Source organism: Nelumbo lutea, chromosome 5 (assembly GCF_056320005.1).
Source record: "Nelumbo lutea isolate HS-2025 chromosome 5, American lotus-T2T, whole genome shotgun sequence".
Taxonomy (NCBI): domain Eukaryota; kingdom Viridiplantae; phylum Streptophyta; class Magnoliopsida; order Proteales; family Nelumbonaceae; genus Nelumbo; species Nelumbo lutea.
In genome coordinates, this window is record NC_142688.1 from 61,427,938 (window position 1) to 61,451,516 (window position 23,579).

At 37.2% G+C, this 23,579-nt stretch overlaps 1 protein-coding gene across 4 annotated transcripts in view; it reads left to right on the forward strand.

Annotated features, from left to right (window-relative positions):
- Nucleotides 1-23,579, forward strand: part of LOC148852684 (uncharacterized) — a 76,665-nt gene that overhangs the window by 21,812 nt on the left and 31,274 nt on the right. For all 4 annotated transcript variants that reach the window (XM_088945174.1, XM_088945171.1, XM_088945172.1 and 1 more), the window contains exons 3-6: nucleotides 9,225-9,268; nucleotides 11,531-11,573; nucleotides 11,804-12,028; nucleotides 12,173-12,322. In XM_088945174.1, the coding sequence (XP_088801300.1) occupies nucleotides 9,225-9,268; nucleotides 11,531-11,573; nucleotides 11,804-12,028; nucleotides 12,173-12,322 (462 nt within the window). The remainder of the gene's footprint in view (nucleotides 1-9,224; nucleotides 9,269-11,530; nucleotides 11,574-11,803; nucleotides 12,029-12,172; nucleotides 12,323-23,579) is intronic.

Below are 23,579 nucleotides of genomic sequence, written 5' to 3' on the forward strand. Positions count from 1 at the left end.
ACCATAGCCGATTGGTCAATCCCAGGTTGTCTCAGAAAGAATATGCTGCCTGGCAATGTCAAATTCAGGGTTCAGCCCTGCCAAGAACTCAAAAACCCTATTTGTCTCTCTACTAGTTTGTGATAAGTTGCTGCATCATTTACACTTTCCCATACCACAGTTTCTAAGTGATCTATTTCCTGTCATAGGGTTTTCAGCATGGAGAAATACATAGCAAGAAGTTTTTCTCCCTGTTTCATACTTTTCACCTAATTTCTTAACTGATAGGCTCTAGCTTCATTTTGCTTCTGAGAGTAGGTTTCAGTCACTCCATCCCAAATCTCCTTAGCAGTATAGCCCATAGGAAATTTTTTGCAATATGAGGTAACATAAAATTACACAGCTAGGACATTAGCATGTAATTCTCCTGCACCCATCGGGAAAAGTCTATATCAGGTTTCTTCTCCTCCCCAATGAGATACCCTAATTTCCATAGGCACCAGTAGCCATCTTAGCTGATTGTGCCCACTCCAAATAATTTGTACCATCAAGTTTCACTGTAGTAATGATCCCAGACCCAAAAATATCACTACTATCTCCAACACCCAGTCCCACAGTACCGGTAGATTTCATCTCGGTATTCCAACTCTCCATCTTACTTCAAATAGTTCAACAGGAAGAAAAAAATAGTTTGGAGACCTTCAAAAAATAATTTAATATCACACACACAGAAACCAACCCTTCCGGAAGAAGAAAACCCTAACTGGAGAGAAATCTCTCTCCTCCCCACGCCTTCCAACAGAGAGAAAAGTGAATCGATCACTTCGAGAGGTTCAAAAAATTCCAGAAACCAAACCGCCCTCTTCAGAAAATCAAAAGATAACTAACAATACCTAGGCGCCCAAGATCAGATAAAAAACAAAGAGTCCAACTTTTCTGGGACTCTTCCTCGTACTCCGGTTCTTCCTGATTTTGATGCCGAATAGTAGGTCACCATCCTGATGACTAGATCCCACCAAAAAATCCAAGAACTGGGCAATCTATAGTAAATCGATCAGTTCTTTACTACTTCATGCAGTTGGCTGATCTAGGGCTGCATGAGAATGCTTCAAGAAACCCTAGCCGATGCTCTGATACCAAGTAGAAATCTTCTGAATTAAAAAAATATGAAAGAAAAGTAGTTTCTTGAAAAGGAAGAGAGAAGGAGAAGAAGAGAAGTTGAAAAAAAAAGAGAGCGATAATCTGGCCGCCTCACTTATTATTTATACTAAAAATAATAGAACAATACAAAGACAACTATGCCCTTATAGGGCAGAAGAACATAAAACAACATATATAACACTCAAAAACATAATAAAATTTGGACTCACATAACTACTGTGGTCCCCACCTCCTATCTAACAATTAACATAAAACATCTACTTAGAAAAACATCATAAAATTGATTAATCTTCAACAAATCTGAAACTAGAGTGTCACTTATAGGCAAGGTTCAAAGTATCGATACGATATGAGTTTCGGTCGTATCATATCAGTACTTAGAAACGGTCGAAACTATTTTTTTTTTCAGTTTTTTTTTTTTTTTTTTTAAATTTTGGTTTTTTGGGAAGCTTTTAGCATGCTTTTTATTATTAAAAAAATTGGGGGTCTGAAACCCTGGACCGTATCTTTTTCAAAAGATACGATACGATACGCCCTGTATTGGGCGTATCGTATCGATACTTTGAACTATGCTTATAGGGTTGTTTGAGATGGTTGAAGGATCTAGACTAGGAGGAAGGGGGGTCATTGACGTAGGCATTGGACCATGAACTTGCTTGCGAGAGAAGACGAGAAGATTTTTCATAGCATTCGATGATGGAGTATCCTGTGAGTCAAAATCATACAAAACAGAAACGGAGGGTGCAAATAACTTGGCAACTCTTAAGAAGAAAGAAATATGCTCATGAAAAACCATATTCTGAGAAATATGAATATGGCGTGCAGAGGGATCATAACAAAGAAATCCCTTGTGGTTAGGGCTATATCCCACGAAAGTACATGTGATAGATTGAGATGAAAACTTTGAATGTTCACGAGGGGGGAGATGTACAAAACATAGACATCCAAAAACGTGAAGATGGTAAAGATCAGGGGGAGCCAAACATCTTCCGATGAGGAGACATGTTAGCCAAAATCGATGAAGGGATACAATTAATCAAATACACAGCCATACAAGCTGCCTCTACCCAGAATGTGGGAGGCGCATGTGACTCTTCTAGAAGAGTCCTAACAACACTAAGAACGTGGCCATTCTTTGGTCTTTGCCACACCATTTTGTTGAGGAGTGTCTGGACAACACCATTGGACTTGTACGCCATGATGTTTAAATAAACTAGAAATTCTTCATCACTGTATTCTCCCCCTGAGTTGGAACATAAGATCTGCACACTTGATTGAAACCATACTCGAACCATAGTATGAAACAACCAAAAGGTTGGAAAAACTTTTGACTTGTGTTTGAGAAAGTAGATCCAAGTGTACCTGGTACAATCATCAATGAACAATACAAAATATTTGTATCCTAACTGAGAAACAACAAATGAAGTCTAAACATCACTATGTATAATTTCAAAAGGTGAAGTAGCATGTTCAGCTTTGTGAGTGAATGGCAAAATACGACTCTTATTTAAACAACAAGAAACACAAGATGTATCAAAAGTTTTCATAGAGGGAATTTTAGTTCTAACTAAACCAGACTCAAACAAATATTTAAGTTTTTCAGAGTTTGGGTGACCCAAACGTTTATGCCACAAATCCTAGACATAGTTTCTTTGACCCAAAACAGGACTCAATGTCGAAGAGTTCAAATAAGCAGAGGATGGTGCTGAATGTGATTTCCCAAACTCCAATGCAAACAAGCGGCCCGTCCTATGCCCCTTCCCTTTCACCTTCCGAGTGTATCGGTCTTGAATCAAACAACCATTAGATGAAAAGGTTAAGAGTGTGGCCTTCATCAACCAACTGGTCAATTGAAATAAGGTTAGTAGTATGTTTAGGAACAAAGAAGGTCATGGTAAGGGAAAAGGAGTTTGAGGGTGAGAGCTTGAGACACAAATTATCATTTCCAATGATGTCAAGTTTTTCAAGACTGGTAGTGACAATATGTTTATGGTGGGTCTTAGAAAGTTCGTTTGATGGTTCAGGGTAGGCTCTAGTCATATGATTCGTAGCACCAGAATAAGTTATCCAAATTTAAGAGGGAGACGTACAGTAACCAGAGAACTCACCAGATTGATGAATAACAGAAAGAAGAGGATACCAGTTGTCGTATTTCTTCCTTATTCATGGAAGCAGAAGATTCACCTTTGGCATTAGAGGCATTGGACATTTGTCCCTCAGACACTTGATAAGCTCGTGGGTGATTCTTCTTCATGGGACCCTTGGATGGACAAATTGGGCAGTCTAGAATGATATGACCATGTTGTTTGCAATAGGTGCATGCGTTCTTTTTCTTGCAATATGAAGCTATATGTCCAAACCCCTTACATTCATGACATTGAATTTTAGAGGGATCCTTTCCATCAGATTTCTCACTCCCACGTGCAATGGAAACAATATCAGTCCCTGAATCAAGTTGCTTTCCCTCTATGTTTGTAGTAGTTATGAGTCTAGTTTCTTCCTTCAACAAGTCTCCCATCACAGAGTCTAAATCTGGTGGAGTGCCTCTATCAAAATATTTGATCGGATTATTTCATATTCAGGTCTCAACCTCATGAGGAGCTGGTTCACATTTCTATTCTCAAAATGCTTCTGCAGATACTTGACACATTGTGGGATCAGATGAATCAGTGTGAACCAATTCATATTCTGCCCAAAGATCAATAAAACCTGCATAGTATTCTTGTATCTTTTTATCCCCCTGGCAGTAGTTAAAGATTTCTGATTCCTAGTCTCTTCATGGGAACACCAATGTGAGGCACAATGGAGCTTAGAATCCAGGAGACTAATTTTCCATTGTCCAGCTTCCATTGTGTTAAGGCTTTACTGTCTACTTCAGTAAAGCCTCAACAGTATCTATTGTAGTTAGTTCCACATATTGTAGTTAGTTCCATCAAATTTCACAGGAACAGTATCTATTTTTTCAGCCATCATAAATAAATAAAAGCAACCCAGGGAGTAAAGTAGCAGCACTGATATTTGTATTTCAAGGTTGTTAACCACTTCACTTAAATCAGCAATAATTTAGGTATTGAAAGCAGTATCACAACAACCAAACACAGAACTTTCTCAGAAAAAAAGGTTTTAATATCAAGGCTGAAGTAAGTAATGCAGACAAACAGCAATGAAATCTGGTCCAGGAGAAATATATGGTCCAACAACTTCTGCAGAGAAATGCCACTCTATATAGGAATCAAAATCTTCCAAGAAACAACCCGGAACAATGCCAACTAGATTGTGTGCTGTGTTGAGGGTTCAAACCCGAGTGTTTCAGGACTGCTGAACTGGGGAGAGGATTAAATACCCTCCAGAACAGATTACAAACTCCTATCCAGTAACTGAATGATGAAGATACCCTGGGGCAGCACAAAAACTAGGGTTCCAAGGATAAATAATAGTTGGTCGATAAAACAGGGAGATTCACCAACCTGATATGAGAAGTTTTCCAGAGAGGGAATTACTTTGTGCAGTTCAAGTCGGCCACCAAGAGATTTCAGATAAGCAGCTTGAAGACGAATGTAGTAAATCTATTGAAACTCAGTCTGAAGCAAAAACAACCAAAAGTTTAATGTTCGAAGTTTGTATGGCTATTTGGGAATGAACTAGTCCACAAAAAGAAGAAGAAAGCTGCTGCTGCTGCCCTGGAGAGAAGATCAAAACGCCTCCAAAACTTGTCCAATCCCAAAGAGATTTTCTGAGTAAAACTGGGCTGGGCGACACAACCAGTCAAGCTTCTCTCCAAACAGATGCTTTCCAAGAGAGTTCTAGGAAGACTTTTCTTGCTGAAATCGCAGAACAGAGAGCTAGGGTTAGGGTTGATCAGTAGAGCCCTATCTTCAGTTTAAGCACCCAGGAATCAGCAGCCCTTGAGAGACTAGTGAGTGAGCATGGAGCATGTACAGATTATAGAACAGCCTGCTCTGATACCATGTCAAACAAGCTGTTCTACCACAGAAGAGAAGAGAAGACAGAATTCTGGGGTGAAAATTGAATTAACCGACCCCACCCCAGGGCTAAAGAAGAAAATAACAAGAAAAAAATAAGTGATACAATACAACATGAACTACAGTAATATAATATATCAATGTGACTGTTCACAATATTATGAAGAGCTATGGATTTGGGGAATTGTGGTGTAAGTGGAACAGAAGTTGTTTGCAAACAAGTCATTTCTCAATAATTGTTAATGGCTTGGTGGTTGATTTTTTTGAGAGGATTAGAGGCCTGAGACAAGGTGATCTTCTGTCTCCTTTTGTCTTTATCTTGGTGGTTGAGGTCCCAAGAGTTGATTTCTAGAGCTAATTACTTGTAACTATTAAATGATTGGTTAGTGGGGGAAGATAGAATCTTAGTGACTCATCTTCAGTTTGCTGATAATATCTTAAATTTTTGTGATGGGGAGCATAGAAGTGGGGTTGAAAACTTGAGTTGAAACTGGTAGTGGATCTTTTTGAGAGAGTGTCCAAAGTAAGGATAAATTGGAATCATAGTTTTCAAGGCATCAAGGCGAGGCTAGGTGACAGAGGGGTACCTTGTCGCCTAGTCGCTTAGGCGATGGATTTTTTTAAGTAAAAATCACATATCCTAGGGTAGTTCCCTAGGTTCCATAACCAACTTTCTTTAATAACTATCCATAATTTTCACAAGAAAATTATAAACTAAATGTTTAAGTCTAGAAAGTCAACATATTTATGAGAAGTAAAAGAAGAAAGGAAAGAAAATTCAAAAAATATAGGGGTTGGACCCCTATTTTTGTTAGAGGAAAAGAAGAAAAGAAAAGGTGGAATAAGAAGAAGAAGAAATGTGCTGATTAGACAAAATTTTAAGTTCTTCCCTTATTGGTTAAGATTTTGAAGTCATTGAGGATTCAATCAGCAATTAGCAACGTTTGTGTTGATTAGATCCTAACAACTGGGCGAGGCGAGCCTCCAAGGGCACCTTGTCGCCTAGGCGTCGCCTTGACAACTATGATTGGAATAAAAGCTTAGTGGTTGGTGTCAACGTTGAGGAAGGGGAGTTAAGGACTATGGTAGAATCCTTAGGGTTTGAGAGAGGGGAATGGCCTTTGTGATACTTAAGGATTACCTTTAGGTGATAACCCTATATCAGCTAGCTTCTAGAATCCAGTGGTGGAAAGGTTTGAGAAAAGACTTGTTGCGTGGAAAAGAAATTATATTTCTCTGGGAGGGAGATTTACTTTGAAGCTTCTAGAATCTAGTGGTGGAAAGGTTTGAGAAAAGACTTACTGTGTGGAAAAGAAATCGTATTTCTTTGGGAGGGAGAATTACTATGATCAAATCTACTCTGGCTAACCTTCTAACATACCATTTGTCTGTCTTTAGGATGCCTCAGGTAATTGTGAAAAAAATTTAAAAAGATTATGAGAGATTTTCTCTAGGAATTGGGGGGGAAGGGAAAAAAGATAACTTGGTTAAATGGGAAAAAGTGGTAAAAAGGAAGGATGATTTTATCAAAGGGATTTTCCCAGCTAATGAAATATAGGTCCTTTTCCACTAGCTAATCTTTTTCTCTATCCTCTCCACACCATTCCAAAAGCTAATAGACCTTGGGTTGCCGATTTAGGTAATCCTAAATATTTTAATGGCCACTCCCTTCTCTCACACCCTAGAGTCTCAGCCAAGGAGCCTAGTTCCTCTTCTTCAACATTTATACCAACCACCAAACTCTTGCTCTAGTTGACCTTTAGATTAAACATTCTTTCAAAGAGATACACTGCCAATTTCAAGTTTTCAACCCCATCTCTGCTCTTCCCATCACAAAAAATCAATATGTCATCCACAAACTGAAGATGAGTGACCAACACTCTTTCTCTCCCCGCCACCCATCCTTTAAACAAGTACAATTGACTAGATCTAGATATCAGTCTACTAAGAACCTCTGCCACCAAAGTGAAAAAGAAAGGGGAAAGGAGGTCACCTTGTCTTAGACCTCTAATGGCTTGAAAAAATCAACCACCAACCCATTTATCATTTATATTGCTGTATCTTATATTTAGCTAGGTGCTTGCCTAGGCGGAAAAAATGGGCACCTTATATAATATCATTTGTATTGCTGTATCTTATTAATATATGTGTTATGCATTTTATTATATGCTATATATATCATTTACTTTGTTTTAATGTTTTACTATTGAAATTTAAAAGATCAAAGGTTTTTATGGAGACAAAAAGAAAGAAAGAATAGAAATATAAAGAGGTTCACTTAATAAAACAGAAATTCCATTCATGTTTTTTCTATTTTACTTTCCATCTTGAATATTTATCATATAAAGTTAATGACCTTCTTTAGCAGCTAATTGATATGAAATTGCTCTATTAAATACTTATTATAGTGGTATTATTTTTGAAAATAATGAAATTAATATATGTAAAAGATTTTTATCCTTTAGATGTGATGATTTGCCACATTTTTAGAAGAAATTTAATGTTCTTAATAAAGAGAATTGCTATTTTTTTTCAATTAATATACATGCTAAATGGTATATAAAACTAGGGAACTAGGCAAAAGTTAGTCTTCTATATTATAAAATTATTGTCGCCTAGCGACTAGGCACTTTAGTTTTGCCTATTGCCTAAACGCCTTGAAAACTATGATTTGCGTGTATTGCTTCAGCATCTTTTTTCCATTCTAGTAAATGGCATCTCAACAAAATTATTTCAGGCCTCTAGGGGCCTGAGACAAGGAGATTCCTCTCTCCTTTTCCATTTGTGATTGTGGCAGAGGTGTTGAGTGGATTGGTGGTTAAGGGAGTGGATTCAAGTATGATTGAAGATTTAAAGTGGGTAGGGAAGGACTTCCCATTATTCACCTTCAGTTTGCAGACGACCCATTAATTTTCTTGGATGTTTCAATTGATCAGGTTCTTCATTTGAGGGCTATTCTTAAATACTTTGAGGTGCTGGCTGGTCAGAAAATCAACTTAAAAAACAGTGTTATGATTGGAGTTGGAGGGATTTCTCAATCATTGTTGGAAGATTGTGCAGCTGCATTGGGATGTTTGGTGGGAGGGTTTTCTTTAACAATTTGGGTTTACTGATTGGGGCCAAAGTTTCTCTCCTTGCAACATGGCAGCCTGTGTTGGATAGAATTGACCAAAGACTTGTGGGGTGGAAGGGGAAATATTTATCCTTGTGTGGTAGAATCATTTTGATAAAAGAGTGTCTCTTTCTAAATCTTTTGGTGTTTTATCTTTGTTGCTCAAAATTCCAGCATTAGTAGCAGAGGCAATTGAGAAGATGCAAAGAGAGGATGGTAGTTTTGGGATAAGGAGAGTAACAGTGCAATATTAGGAAAATGTTTTTTGGAGGTTTGGGGTGGAAAGGAATTCTTTGTGGAGGAAGGTTGTGGCTTGTATGGAGTGTTGGATTTCGAGTGGGATTCGAAGGAGGTGAAATCATCCTATGGGGTGTGTGTTTGGGAGGGAATTATGAGTTTTCAGTAAGCATTTCTGGACTTGTTCCTTTCAAGGTCGGGAATAATCCTAAAATATAGATCAAGGATGTATTTAGAAATCAATATCCATGACAAACGTGATTATAACAAGAAATCTTTTTATTCATAATAAAAGTCATATGCAACAGTATTGGACTCTGAGGGCATGCATTGCCCAACAGAAAGAGCAAAAACTAAGAAGAAGACACAATGTGTGAGATAGGGCGGATCATACCCTTTTCTTTCTGTTAATATTAAATCCACCAAAAGGCATTACCATCAGTTCAAAGCAATAGAACTAACAACAGATTTGGAAACTACAGATTAAAAGGATGCTTTCTTTTATCTGATTAGGATTATTTTCTCATTGGTGTGTGTAATATTATTTTTATTTATTTTGAAAGAATGCAGTATTTCTTAAATTATAATCCTTTCTTGCTGAATATAGAAAATGTTGGCATTACATATATTAATGCTTTCTAATTATGGGGTATATTGGATGGATGAACCACTACTTTATTAACATGAAGATTGCTTGCATTTATTTGCCATAATTTATTAAAATTGTTGGATTATTTCTTATGCCTGTGCAGACTCTTTTGTCCCATCTTCCTCTAAAATTTCAAAGACTCAGACGGTATGTTCTTTAAACATATTTTTTTCATGCATTTAATGGAGTAGATGTTATCAAAGCATTTTTTTTTTGGTCAGAAAAAGGAGAGCTGAAACTTATGTGAATTTAACATGGAACTTTTTGAGGAGATATCTAGTAATACGGAAATACTTTTTTGATAATAAATAAAAAAGTTTATTAAAGAAAAAATATATACATCGAGGTGATAAAAGAAAAAAGAATTGAAATATAGGCAAACACTTAAATCTTCTTTTCAATAGGTGAAGCAAGAAAAAGAATGTGCTACCTCAAGTGCCCCCATTAATATACTTTTTGCTAAGCTGATAAATTTGTTATTCAATGCAGTTTTAGCATTCTGTCTTTTGTAACAATAGCATTAACAGAATAAACTTCTTTCTGCACAATGAAAGGCTGCTGCGGTTAGAGTCCTGGAGGTATCACACGTGTTTCATCATCTCCTACCTATTTGATCAAAGGCCATAGTTGAAGGAGTCGATGGCATCCAACATTCCAGCACTGATGGCAAATGTTTGTGACAGGAGTTGATGGTGATTTATGGGGTGTTTGTGAAGGATGTGGGAAAGATCAAAAGTACATTAGCCATGCTTGAAGCTTGTTTGGTTGGAAGCATCTTTGTTCTCCATCCGGGTGTAGGTGGACTCCTCAGGATGTGCTGGGCCTCTTTGATCCAAATTTCTTGAGACAACCAAAGAAAAGAGAAGATTACTTTGGAAAGCAATGAGGACAGCTGCGGTTTGGACTATTTGGGAAGAAAGGAATTAAAGAATTTTCAATGATAAGAGCTGCACTGAGGTGGAAGTTATTGATTCAATTAAAATAAAAGCTGCACACTGGGTGAAAACATTGGAGGCTTCTCACTGAATGATATTTTGAGATCTTGGAAAGAGGTAGCACTCTCGGCTCAATAAAAGGAAGGCAAGTTATGGTATGGAAACCCCTGGCTTCTAACTTCCTAAAGCTCCACTTTGATGGAAGTTTTATAGGCAATATAGGGCTGGCTGGGGTATAGGCAATAATGGGACTGGTTGGGTCTTCAGAAATTCAGAAGGAAGAGTTGTGGCTTTGTATTCAGGACCCTTGGAGCATGGTGATGCACTGACAGCAGAAATGGTCAGCTTATTGCAGGGTTAAAGTTTGCTAAACAATTCAGTTTCCATAATCTAGAGGTGGAAGTGGACTCTTAGATGGTCATCTCTTGGGCAAGATGCCTACCCAAATCCATTGGATTTTCTGACACATTTAGGGATTGAGAACTTAATGAAGGAGCTAAATGTTTCTTTTAAATGGGTGAGAAGAACAGCAAAGGGAATGAAAAACACTCTAGCCAAACAAGGGTCTTTAAGACGGCATTTATTTTGGGCAAATCTGTGCACTTTTGTTGTTTGTGGTGGACCTTACATCCACCTTCTTGTAACCTTTAAGTTTGCATTAATAAAATTACTTTCTACTGATCAGAAAAAAAAAACAGCTGAAGATGCTGAACTGGAATCCTTATTGCTTTGTCTTTTAGTGAACAAGTTTTTAAGGAGGTTGTGGGTTCGTTAGTGGCTGAAACCGGAATTGTATTGATCACTGTACCCTTGCAAGTTTTATTATTTATTTATATATTTTGTCAATTAAAAGACAGCAGTAATTCTTTTAGTTCAGCTACTTCAGTCATTATCAAACGTTCCCTATGTGTGTCAATTGAACCTAAATAAGAAAATAATAAAAAGAATCTAGTACAAGATTAATAATATTAGTACCATAAAACTACAAAATTAATAATTTAGTCTAATAATATTTATTGTACTACTATTAATAACATAAAATAAAAATATAAAAAACATTATATGGTGTCTTGCATATAAATCTTTAGGTGTTTGGGCGAGGTGACCCTCCAAGAGCGCCTTATCACCTAGGTGTGGCCTTGACAACTATGGTTTCTGGGGAATAATATAATTGATGTTAATGTTGCAATTTGAAACATGATATTGTCTAAGGGAAACTATTTTTTTTCTCTTGATTAGCATATTCATGTATAAATTCAGAAGGGAGGGAGCTTGTGGTCATTTTTAAACTGATTGACAAGAGGGGAAAATTTTCTGAACTAAGAAGCCCCTCGTAGTTTTCCCGTTTTATAAAATTATCTAATTTAATCATACCTAACTGATTTTATGATTTCTGACAATCAAAAAGAATTGATCATATGATTTGCAATATATAACTTGGAGGATTATGACCAGTTGGATCTTTACATTGCAGGTGTATATCTATAAATTCATTTTTCATCTTGAACATGCTTCAGGTGATCTGAATCTCTATCATTTCTTTTTTTTTTTATATTATATTTTTTTTATTGTACTTTCTTCCCTCTTTGATGCTCAGATGATTTTGCTTTTTCATGTTTTTATTCGTCTGGTGTATTCTCTGATGACATGGCTTTGTATTGGGAAATGGCTTACTCTAAAATCTATAAGCATCTGTTTGGAAAGTATTGTTAATTATTCTATCTTTGTTTTTATTTGCACTTGGCAGGCATTTGAGCCTCCACTTGACATGAGTCAGGACATAGACATTTGTGAACATGAAGATCCAGAAAGTGCCCCTGAATATCAACTCCACTCTGGGGAGAGAAATTTTTGTTCTTGTCAATCAGTCTCTACTAGTGGAAGAATGTCTTCTTCCAAAACTGATCTCACTAGTCCTGATTGTGGCAGAGATCTGACTTGCATCTCACTAAAAGGGAAGATTAACAATGAGGTGCCTATCACAACTTCTGAACAAATATTTATTTTGTTTTGATCAGTAACAAGATCAAGTGACCATTTATTTATATTTATATTTAGAATGTAAAATATATTGGCTTTTTTCATTTAGAAATTTGACTTATGTAGATAACAACAGGAGGTACGGATGGAAAGTGTCTCTGAACCTGTGAATGAAAGCCAGCCTGTGAACTCAGAAGATAGCAAAGTATCGAGTAGAGTTCATGATGATGCCAGAATTGTAAACAATCAAATGGAACTTTATCCAACTTCTGATTCCAATGGAAATGTAAGAATATTTTGTTATTGTTGTTGTGTCATTACTCGTTAAACCATTGTTGTTTACTGAACAAAAAGGCATTATTGTTGTTATCAAGATTATCAGAGGCATGGTATGCATAACCAAAAGGTAACAGTAAGAACTAAAGTCAGTTATAGCTACAACATATTGTTGCGGCTGGTTTTTGGCAGAAGTTTGGTCAGACTGCATATTCAATGGGATTATGTAGGTTTGCATTCAGGGCCATTACTGGGAGTAATGGTAAGATCTCAGGCAGTTAAGCATAAGAATGTGGTTTGAAGTCTGAGAGAGGCCACTTTGTGCAAAAAAAATGCCAATAGGTCTTTGATCTTTTTGGTCATAGGTGGATTGTGTCTCTGCAGATTGGAAATCTCTTTGACTCCACAACCTTCAGTTAGAGTCTTCTTCAGTGACAGAGAAAGGAGTGTGAAAGCATGTGGGAGTGTATTCTTAATAGAGCTATACATTGGGTTAAAGCCTCAAACTTGTTCTCAGATTTCTCTGTGATGACTTGTGGAGAAACTGGGGAGCTGTAGCTAGAAGTATTACCACAAGGAACAGACCAGTGGTAGCTTGGGAACCTCCTGACAAAGGCTCTATCAAGTTGAGCTTTGATGGTGGCAGCCTAGGGAACCCAGGTCCAGCTGGTACAGGAGGGGTTTTTAGGAATAATGAAGGACTTATTGTTGCTGTATTCTCAGGCCCGGTTGGAATAGGGGACTCAGTTTTTGCAGAGTTCCAAGAAGTCTTGCAAGCAGTACAGATTGGTAGACAGCTAAATTTTGACAGACTGTTCATTGAAGGTGACTCTAAATTGATAATAGGGTGGCTGAAGGAACCAGAAACAGTGAGTTGGAAGTACAATGAATCTATGAAAAAGTTCAAATGGCTACTTAGAGACATGACAGTTCTTGCGAAATGGGAAAGGCAGTCTGCAAATGGGACGACTGATTATTTTACGAAGATGGGGGTGTTTAAGTCTGAACTATTTTTGGCTCAGTTGTAATTTGGGTTGTTGTAGAATGGGGTCGTACCTCGCATCCCTATTGGGATGGCTTGTCTTGTAAATCTTGATGTAATCTCTCTTTATTAATAAAATTTTATCATTTATCAAAAAAAAAAAATCCGGTTCAATCCTCCCAAGATCCCATATAGCTGGGATCAACATTGATCAATTGCCTTTTATGTAGGTTTGCACTCAGGCCATGACCCAACTGAAATTGCAACTTTTGCATGGGTTGGCTTTGAATTTTCACTGTTGGCTGGGCCTTGGCTAGAAAATTCAGATTTAACCTCAATTAGTTTGGGCTTGGGTTGAGGCCTCAAGTAGCCTGAGATAGAATTAAAAACCAACTTGAGATGGGTTGACCTATAATATATTTACCCTTGTATAATATGCATTCTGTATTTGTTGAGATATTCTAGTGGTTTTTTAATTATTTTGCAGCAGAAAATAAAAATATGTAGAATCATGATAACCAAGATCACACCCGTGGTGGTGTACAAAACCCTAGTTTAAAAATTAATTTAAACTATATACCTTGTGAAGATTGATTTGCACAATACACTGTCAAGAAAACTTCTTTGGTTCTCTTTTGCAATCTTGCAAATGTTTGGCTTCCAAGATAGTCCACACAAAGCAATAGCAAATCAAAGCTCCAGTTCTCCTAGTAGAATTCAATCAAAGAGAAAAGGAAGAGGGAGAAGCAAGGTTTAAAGCATTGGAAATGCAAGGTCTATCAGAAAGACAATTTTAAGAGACGTATCGGTACACTTTGGATATGCATGGATACAGATGAAAAATCAAGATATGCATAAATATGCTAGTCGCTAGAAAACTCAAATAAATCCTAAAAAATATATTAATAGCAATAGTTACTAGTTTTATATGATTGTAAATAAGTTATTTAAAAGTAACAAATAAACTATAATTTTGATGGTTTATATAAAGTTTGAGATATCAAGACACACTTAGCAATTATTGACAAATGATGGAATAAATAAAATGTGAAAAAACAAAAAAAAAACTAAAATGTATATGGATATACATTAGTTTTAAAATAATCAACACAACTTATCTTAATATTTATTGATATATGAATTTTAATAATTAATTCTAACATTTATTGAGAAGCATACACTATGAAAAAGAGAAAATTTACTTAAAAAGAAAAATGCATAAACCTATAGCAAGCAAATGAACGTGGCTTAGTGGTGAACCTCTGGTCATTAAAACCTAATGGCCAAGGTTCAAATCTTGCTATTGCTAAGGTTTATAGTTTTCTACCAACAAAACGAACTTAATGAGAGAGATGATTATTAATTAACGAAATTAATGAGAGAATTCAAATTAGCGCTAAAATTGAAATTGAAATTTAAAATTATGCATTAATTATAGGAGTAATTAATTAGTTAATGAGAGAGAGAGAAATTATACTTAAATATGAGTAAATACGAAATTAATGAGAGATAATTCAGCCTTAAATATAGTTTAATGAAATTAATGAGAGAGGAGGGGACTTAATTGTATCAACCTGTACTGGACTGTTTCGGGCTTGTATCGGCCGATACAGACCCAAAACAGTCCGATGCAGGCTTGTATCTGTTTGATACATACGAAAAGGAATGCTATAGATGATTTCTATATGTTCTGTGTATCAGACTTGTGCTGGAACGATACGTATTGACCGATACGGTCCAATAAGTTGTGAAATTTTGAACCTTGGGGAGAAGGGGTTGGGCAGCTCCTGGAATTATGCTAATGATCCTATTAGTGATTAGGGTTTTAGATAGGCAGAAAAAGTGTCCCAAAAAACCTAGGGCCATCCCATGCACTCCTTTTATAGAGGTTGGCTCCTATTGCAGTTAGGAGAGCTTATCTCCTAAGTTTCCCATAATTGTAATTAGGTCCCTCCACTAAGACCCCTCTTAGTGATTACACCCTTCCATTATACTATGCCTGCGTTTTGTCCCTTAATGTGTGTGACCTCTTAGGTTCAATATTATCAGGTAGTTGCAAATGATGCGAAACCCCTTCAACATCCTACATGGAACTCCTTCCTTTTGAATTGAGTTAAGACTCCTTTAATTCTCCCTTGAATGTGAATAATTGATCATTATTAATAGGGGTTCCATAGATCATGAGTGACACCTAGTAGCATGTCATGACCATCCTAATAGTTTGAACTCGACAGATTGAACCTTTCCATCTACACTGTACAGTCACCATGCAATTGGATCCTTCTATCATACAATGTCCCAAAAGTGCAAATGTCCAACCCTATTGACTCAATCATATGTCCTACTCAATTGATGATGACTCATATGCTGACACTTGGAACTCTTTCTATGAATTATACTGCCTTGGCCAAAGACTTCTTGAGTCACATTGATCTCAGTTGCATAGGACATTCTCCTCTTCTTGGAGAGTGATAGGTTTCATTTTGTGCTTTCTCATACCTCCATGCATAAGACACTATAGCCAATGTGTGCATGCTTAAATCCCTTGATTAGGGCAAAAGTGTGTGCATCATCAAACTGTAGCACCTCATACATTAGATATCCATGATGCCTCAGGTCTGAGGATCATTTACATGATTGCGATGATAGAATTGGTTATTGACAATGGATTCCATGTAATTGTTCTATTAATGGGTCAATTTTAGAGAAATTGTTCTCTAACAAGCACCCACGTAAGGCAAGAATAATATGTGCCATTATCTGGATTACCAAAACCCTCTTGATAATCCTATGATTGGGAGCTATTTTAGGATCTTGTATCAAGGACAAATATATCTCAAATTTCTGACGCACTTAAGAATATACCAACTTGACGGCGATACTATGGACTACTCATATAATTATAAGCAAAAAGAAATGAATGAAAATTGCCTAATTTCTATTAAAGTAAAATATGAATAGTACAAGATTGCCCTTTTACTTTATCACTAAATTTGTTTTAAGGCATACGACTAACAATCACCCATTTGCACTAAATCCAATCTGCCATGTATCTCATACCCATCTTCTCAAGATGATTCTCCAATTGTTGTTATGTTAAGGCCTTAGTGGATTTGCAAGGTTATTACTTTATTTGCATATGCTATTTTCTGCATAGCCACATTGCCTCTGCCAATGATTTATTTGATGATGTGGTGACACCTCTCTAAGCGTTTGGACTTTTGATGAGACCTTGGAACCCTTGCTTGGGCTATTGCCTTGTTGTTGTTGCAGTACAATGGCAAAGGCTAAATCAATGTTATTGATAAAAAAAAAGGCTGAATCAATGTCAGAGACATAGTTTTCAAGGTGCCAAGGCGAGGATAGGCGATGGATTTTTTTATGTTAAAAACATAGATCCTAGGGTGGTTCCCTAGGTACCATACCCATATTTCCTTAATAATTATTCATAATTTTCATAAGAAAAGTATAAAGTTCATATTAAAGTATAGAAGATCAACATATTCATGAGAAGAAAAAGAAGGAAAATAAAACTCAAAAAATATAGGGGCTGAACCCTTATTTTTGTTATAGGAAAAGAAGAAAAGAAAAAGTATTGGTGGTGGTAGTAGTAGTAGTAGTAGTAGGAAAATGTGCTGATTAGATAAAATTTTAAGTTCTTCCTTACTGATTGGTTCAGGTTTTTAAGTCTTTGATGGTTCAATACAGCATTTAGCAGTGTTTGTGTTGATTAAACCCTAATAAATAAGAATAATAAAAACAAATTAGTATATAAACACACAAAATGATTATTTTAGTTTGTTGGTAACACTTGTAACATGTGCGGTATTGGGCCTTGTACATGGCATCGCATACATGAGGCTCTCAGTGCAGAAGCATGTGGGATTCTTCTCACATCTCCTTGGAGAGGTGAGTTCTGTGTCTAAAGGGCAGTAAACCTCTTTTGAAATTCTCCATATTGAACAATTTCAAAATCTTTTCTATGTACATTGATTGGGACAGCCCACACAACCTCCTAGATCCATCTCTATACCTTGATTCCTAAGATGTTGGATGTTTCATCCAGATCCTTCATGGAGAAATGTGACAACCAAATTTTGACTGATGTCATTAAGCCAGTTTCATCTATGTACTTGTCTTACAACCCTGTATGGTTCCAACTTCTCCTCCTCTCAGCATCAAATTAATTACTTACCAATTGTTACCAATTGGACTTCCACCAGTGAGCAACCTTGATGTGGTGTGTTCATTCCCTGATTCTGGTTCTCCTTGCAAATCACCTGTGATTCCAGACCCTTTTCTATTGCTATATCTCCCACTAGCCACACATCTTCTCTTTGATGGAATTCGTTCTCATAGACCTTCTCCTTCCCTCCTCCAACCACTGAAACCTTCTTACCTTTTCAAACCTAGTTATCATCCACATCCATAAACCATTCTTCCTTCGAAAGGTGAGGGGAGCAGCTATTTTGGTGTCGAAGGTTCAGGAGGCCATTGCTTGAAAGGGAGATAGAAGAATGCATTGCACTGTTGGAGAAGTTTGAAAGTGTGAAAATTGTAGTCCATTCAAGAGATGAGGCTGATGAGCCATGGTGGAAGGAATGTTCGAATGGAAAATTTACTATGAAATAATTTTACCTTGCATTTGTTAGGGACCAATTGGCCTCAAATCAGATTGAAGGTGTTTAGGGCAATCTGGTCCTTCCTAGGGTAGAGGAAGGATGGTGAATTGACAGCAGATCACTATTGGCTTCATTTGGAGCTTGTTCACAGCTATGGTCGGGATGAGAAACTTTCAGCCAAGGTGTCCTTCAGAAGTTTTTTTCACTATGGCCAAAACTTTGAGGAAATATATGGAAAGAAAGACATAGAAGTTTGTTCGAGGATAAAGCTTGGAAGTTGGATAGGCTTGTGGTGGCTAATGGAAAATCTGTATCAGATTGGGTCCTGGTTTTGCTAGAACTTGATCAAGTCAACAGAGAAGACCTGGGGGATAGTCATGGGAAAATTCTGGGCAAGGTTAAAATATTGATACAATACCCAAAAATTGCATATCATAAGTTTTCAAAAAGTGAAACTCTTTCGTTTTTCTTTTCTTTCTTTTTTTCTATGTTTTGGTTTAATACTTCACAAATAGGTATATTAAAGTCCCAACACTCGGTACTAATCATTTCAGTGACCCTCGATGCTTATACGATAGATACAATACAATGCGATACATACATATGGATACTTTGAACCTTGGTTTTGGGGTTACAAATTTGTAACTTGGATGATATGATTTGATGTGGTTTTCTTTTATTTTGTTTTGATATGGTGATATTAATGCTTTGTTGTGGTTAGGTGTTGCCTTAACACTTGTCTTGATTGTATTCTTTTTCTTTTTTAATGATTTTTTTTTCTATTTACCTATCAAAAAAAAAAAAGAAAATAAAAGAAGACCCAAGTCCACAATGCTAGGCCTCACACACTCCCCCTCAAGCTGAGCATAGATATCTTTCATTCCTACCTTGCATAACAGCTCCATAAATCTTGCCTTGGTGAGCCCCTTGGTAAAAACATCAGCCGGTTGCATTGTAGATGGCATATAAGGAATATAGAGGTTCACAAAAACTATTCTTTCCGGAACAAAGTGTCTATTAGTGACAAACATCCAGACTGAAATAAGAACTCTAGTTTATTAGCAAAAGGGTGGCCCAAATGTCCATGCTAAAGTGTCACAAATTGTTTCTGCAAACAACTTTTGAATTCAGAGTAGTAGATAACTAGATAAGATAACAAAGGAGAAGAAGAAGAATCATGTGGCTGTACAAATTCCAAGGCAAACAATTTTCTTAGCCTATGCCCCTTCCCCTTCACCACTTCAGTGTGTTGGGCCTGTATCAAACAACCATCATGGGGAAAAGAGAACATTACCATCATTGACTAATTAACCAATAGAAATCAGATTGGTAGTGAGTTTTGGAACAAAAAGGGTTTTATGCAGAAGAATCTGGGCAGTAGCGGATATAGAAAGCATAAATCAAGTAAGGTGTTTTAAGAGACTGACTGTAACCGGAGTATGCTCCAGTTATGTGATTGGAATTGGAGGCACCGGAGTCGATAATCTAGACATGACTAGGTGAGGAACAGTAAGATGAAGACATATTAGACAAGCCAATGACTAAGAATGCAGAGGAGATGGCCGAGGAGACAAGCTGTTGCATTTTTTCTTCAGTAAAGGCACCATACATATCACCTTTCGATCCAAAGGAAGAAGTTACAGAGACATCATCTGGTCCCTCAACAATAGTCTGATAAGCTTTCATCTGGGTCTTTTTAGTCCCCTGATTCTGGCCCTTAGGTGGTCTTGTTGGACTTTCACTGATTATATGTCCTTGTTGTTTGCAATAGGTGCACAAGTTCCTCTACTTGCAATGAGAGGCAACATGCTCCCTAACTATATGAAAATATTTTATTCTCAATTTGGTACTAGCGAGAAAGATTGGACTGCTGATATACCTTCTCTTTGTACGAATATCAAGATATCATTTGCAATTTACAGATGATATCCTGGTTTTTTGTGATGGGGGAGGTAGAGAAGGGGTAGAAAATTTGAAGCTGGTAGTAAAGCTCTTTGAAAGGATCTCCAATTTGAAAATCAATTGCTCTAAAAGTGTATTGGCTGGAATCAACTTGGGGGATGATGATTTGAGAGAAATGGCAGACTCGTTGGGTTGTGAGAAAGGGAATTGGCCTCTGTATTACTTAGGATTACCCTTTGGTGGCAACCCTAGATCAGTTAGATTTTGGACCCCGGTAGTGGAGAGGTTTGAGAAAAGGCTAGCAAGCTGGAAAAGGAATTATATTTTGTTGGGAGGGAGAATAACATTGATCAAATCCACTTCAGAAAATCTCCCAGTGTACTTCATGTCAGCTTTTAGGGTGCCCCAAGTAGTGGTGAAAAGGATTGAAAAGATTATGAGAGATTTCCTTTGAGAGCCTGGGGAGGGGAAGAATGATCACTTGATTAGCTGGGATAAGGTGGTAAAGTTGAAGCAGGAAGGGGGATTGGGCATTGGAGATGTTAGGTTAAAAAATTTGGTTTTGTTGAGTAAATGGCTTTGGAGATTCCCTAAAAATGAGAGGTTATGGAATATAGTTATCTCAAGTATCCATGACATTCTTCATGTGTTCCTCATTCATATAAGGTATGATTTAGCTTTGGGTCAGAGAATAAGGTTCTGGGAGGATATCTGGGTTGGGAATCCCCCTTGTTTGAGGTTTTTCCCTCTCTTTTTGGGCTCTCTATCTCTAGTTTTAAAGGAAAGCCAGTGTGTCATTTTATCTTGTCCTCTTCCTAGTCAGGCTTGAATTGGAATCTAGGCTTTACTAGAAATCTTAGTCGGAAATTCCCAGTGTTTCTTCTTTGCTTAGCATGTTGAATTCAGTGGTATCGGGGGATGGTGGTTCAGTTTCCAGAGTGTGGGCACTACTTAATCACTCAAGGGTTTATTCATGCAAATCCTTCTTAAATTCTCTTGTAGCCACCTCCCCTTCTCATTCTTTCCCTGTTAAGGAAATTTGGTCTTGGCCTATTCCTCCAAAAGTCAATGCTCTCTGTTGGAAAGTGTATCATGGTTCTATTAACACCTGTTATCAGCTCCAGAGAAAAAGACCACATTGGTGCTTGTCCCCAAACTAGTGCTCTTTACGTAAGTTGCATGGTGAGACTGCTTTTCATCTTCTAATTTCATGTCCTTTTGCTTAATCTATTTGGGAGTTTTTTCGTCTCTTTTTGGTTGCAGGTGGCTCTCTCCTGTTAACTTGGAAAGATTATTCAACTCTCACCTTTTTAGTTGGTCTAAAAGAAGAGGAAGGATTTTGGGGAGATGCACTAGAGCAGCAGTGATATGGACAATTTGCGAAGAAAGGAACTTATGAATCTTTGAAAACAAAGAAAGGAGTAAGGAAGCTGTGTTAGAGATTATAACCTTAAGGGTGGCACACTGGGTGAAAATTTAGAGCCTGGGGAACTGAGAATCCAAGAGATGGTTTTTCAGCTCATGGGGATCAATAGCTCGCTCATCCTTTAGAAGACAAAAAATAATTGAGGTCTGTCACCTCCATGTGTTGGATGGAAGAAATTAAATTTTGATATCTGCTGCCTGGGGAATCCTGGACGTTCAGCTGTATGGGGTGGAGAAGGCTAAAGAATTGGGGATTGACAGATTGATTGTTGAAGGTGATTCCAAAATTGTTCTGGGCTGGCTGAAAATGGGGGAAGGGGTAGTTTGGCAGTGAAAGAATGAATTTAGGCTCTTCAAGCAGGTTTCTAAAGACATTATTATCGAAATAAAGTAGATTAGGAGATCTGCAAATAGCAAGGCGGATGGGTTAGCTAAACAAGGAGTTCAGAGACAATCCATATTTTGGGCTGTTTTGTAAATATTGGAAGTGATTTTGGGCTTGCTCCTTGCCCACAACTCCTTGTTGTATTCCTTTTAATAATAATAAATCATTTTTATGTTACTGTTAAAAAAAATTAAAACATCTCCTTGGCCGTTCGGAAGCTACACATCGGGATTGCAATATCTATAGTAATGGAACTGAGAATCCAAGAGATGACCTTTGCATTGCTAATCCTCCATTTCTGTAGTTTCTAAGTATCAGTCCCGTCTGGCTTTTCAGTTGTACCATTGATGTCCCAAACCTTTTCCTTCAACATAGAGCTGGAAATGGAACTTCCATAGTGCATAGTTAGTTTCATTGAACTTGACAGACAAAATATCAGACTTCTCCATCTCAAAGGTTGAAGGAAGAATGAATAAGAGTTGCAGAAGATCAGAAACCACCGATATGTATGACTCCTGGCAGTTCTAGAGCCAAGAAAATGCAGGAAACAAGTCTGCTGCACCAAAGAAAGGGATCAAAACCCTATGAAAACTAGTTCAAATGCCACAAAATTTGTAGTTATGTCAAACAGGTTAGGGCAACACAAGTTAAGTTTCAGCCCTAACAAGATAGTCGATTGAGAGAAAGAGAAAGAAAACCAATCTGAATGGTTTCTTTCTCAGAAAAAACAGTGTCCTGATTGAGACTGCCATAAAGAGGAACTTGTAGCAGGTCCAAATGCTCGACCTGAAATCCCTATTCACAGTCCTATTGAACAAGAACAAGAGCTGTGTTCATAGGAAGAGGAATCAAATCTGCTCTTCTACATTGCCAAGCAGTTTGAGAGACCTAGGTTCGAATTGGGTGGGTACTGTTCACACACCCTGAAAGGATTATTATATTAATCAAAATAAATGAGTGAAAGTACAACTGTGCTATTCACATAAGGATAGTCCATGATCCATCCCACCTCATTAGAAGTAGTGTATGTTTATAATTTATGCTCAAAAGTTTGAACATTATTCATCCCTTGATTTTCCATTGTCAGCCAGTTTCTTCACTGATCTTCATGCTCAGGAAAAGGAGGATACCACTCCATTAGTCAGGTATCACATTTCCCTTAGTGTGTTGTTGTTGCTATATTCCTTGCAGTCCCCCCACTACCACCACTGTGTTATTAAAGAGATCTGCCTGGTCTCCAATCACTATAGAACTGTTGGCAAGACATTAGCTCTTGTGGAATCCCTTACCTATAGGTCTAGATGGCTAATATGGTACCATGGTAACCCTACCAATGCCTAATGATCCAAGATTGCCCAAGCTGCAACCATCACAGTTCAGATTGATTTGGTTGTGAGCTGGTGGATGCTATTCCTCTACATAGAGATTTGGCTGTTGTTCAGGATGCCACATACTGCCAAATGTTGAGAACATCATTTTTTAGGAAGGGTGCACAAATATTTTGTCTTTTGACACAATGCACCGCTTTCACTAATTTGTTTTCAACTATAGCCTCCTTTGACTGTGTTTTTTCATTAAAAGTTATTGCATTTCTTTCTTTCCATATTAGTGAAAGGATTGCTTCCCTTTTTCATCTCCACATAATCTACTAAAGGAATCCACTTGCAACTAGAAATAAAAAGGAACCAAGCCCAAATGCTAGAGATAAACACATAGAAGATTAGTAGATGCTTAGTAGTTTCTCTACTTGAATTTAGAAAATAAACATGTGTAGACAAGTAACAATTATAGGGTTGTTTGTTATTGTGGTGCAGTTGATAGGCTTTTGTTTCTTGTTTCTTGATAATGTGGGTTTGGATTCTTTTGGTATTAGGATATGTGTTTCTCTCTTTGCTTTTGTTGTTTGTCAGTCATTCCTTAGATGCTTTTCTACTCTTCATAGTACATTATC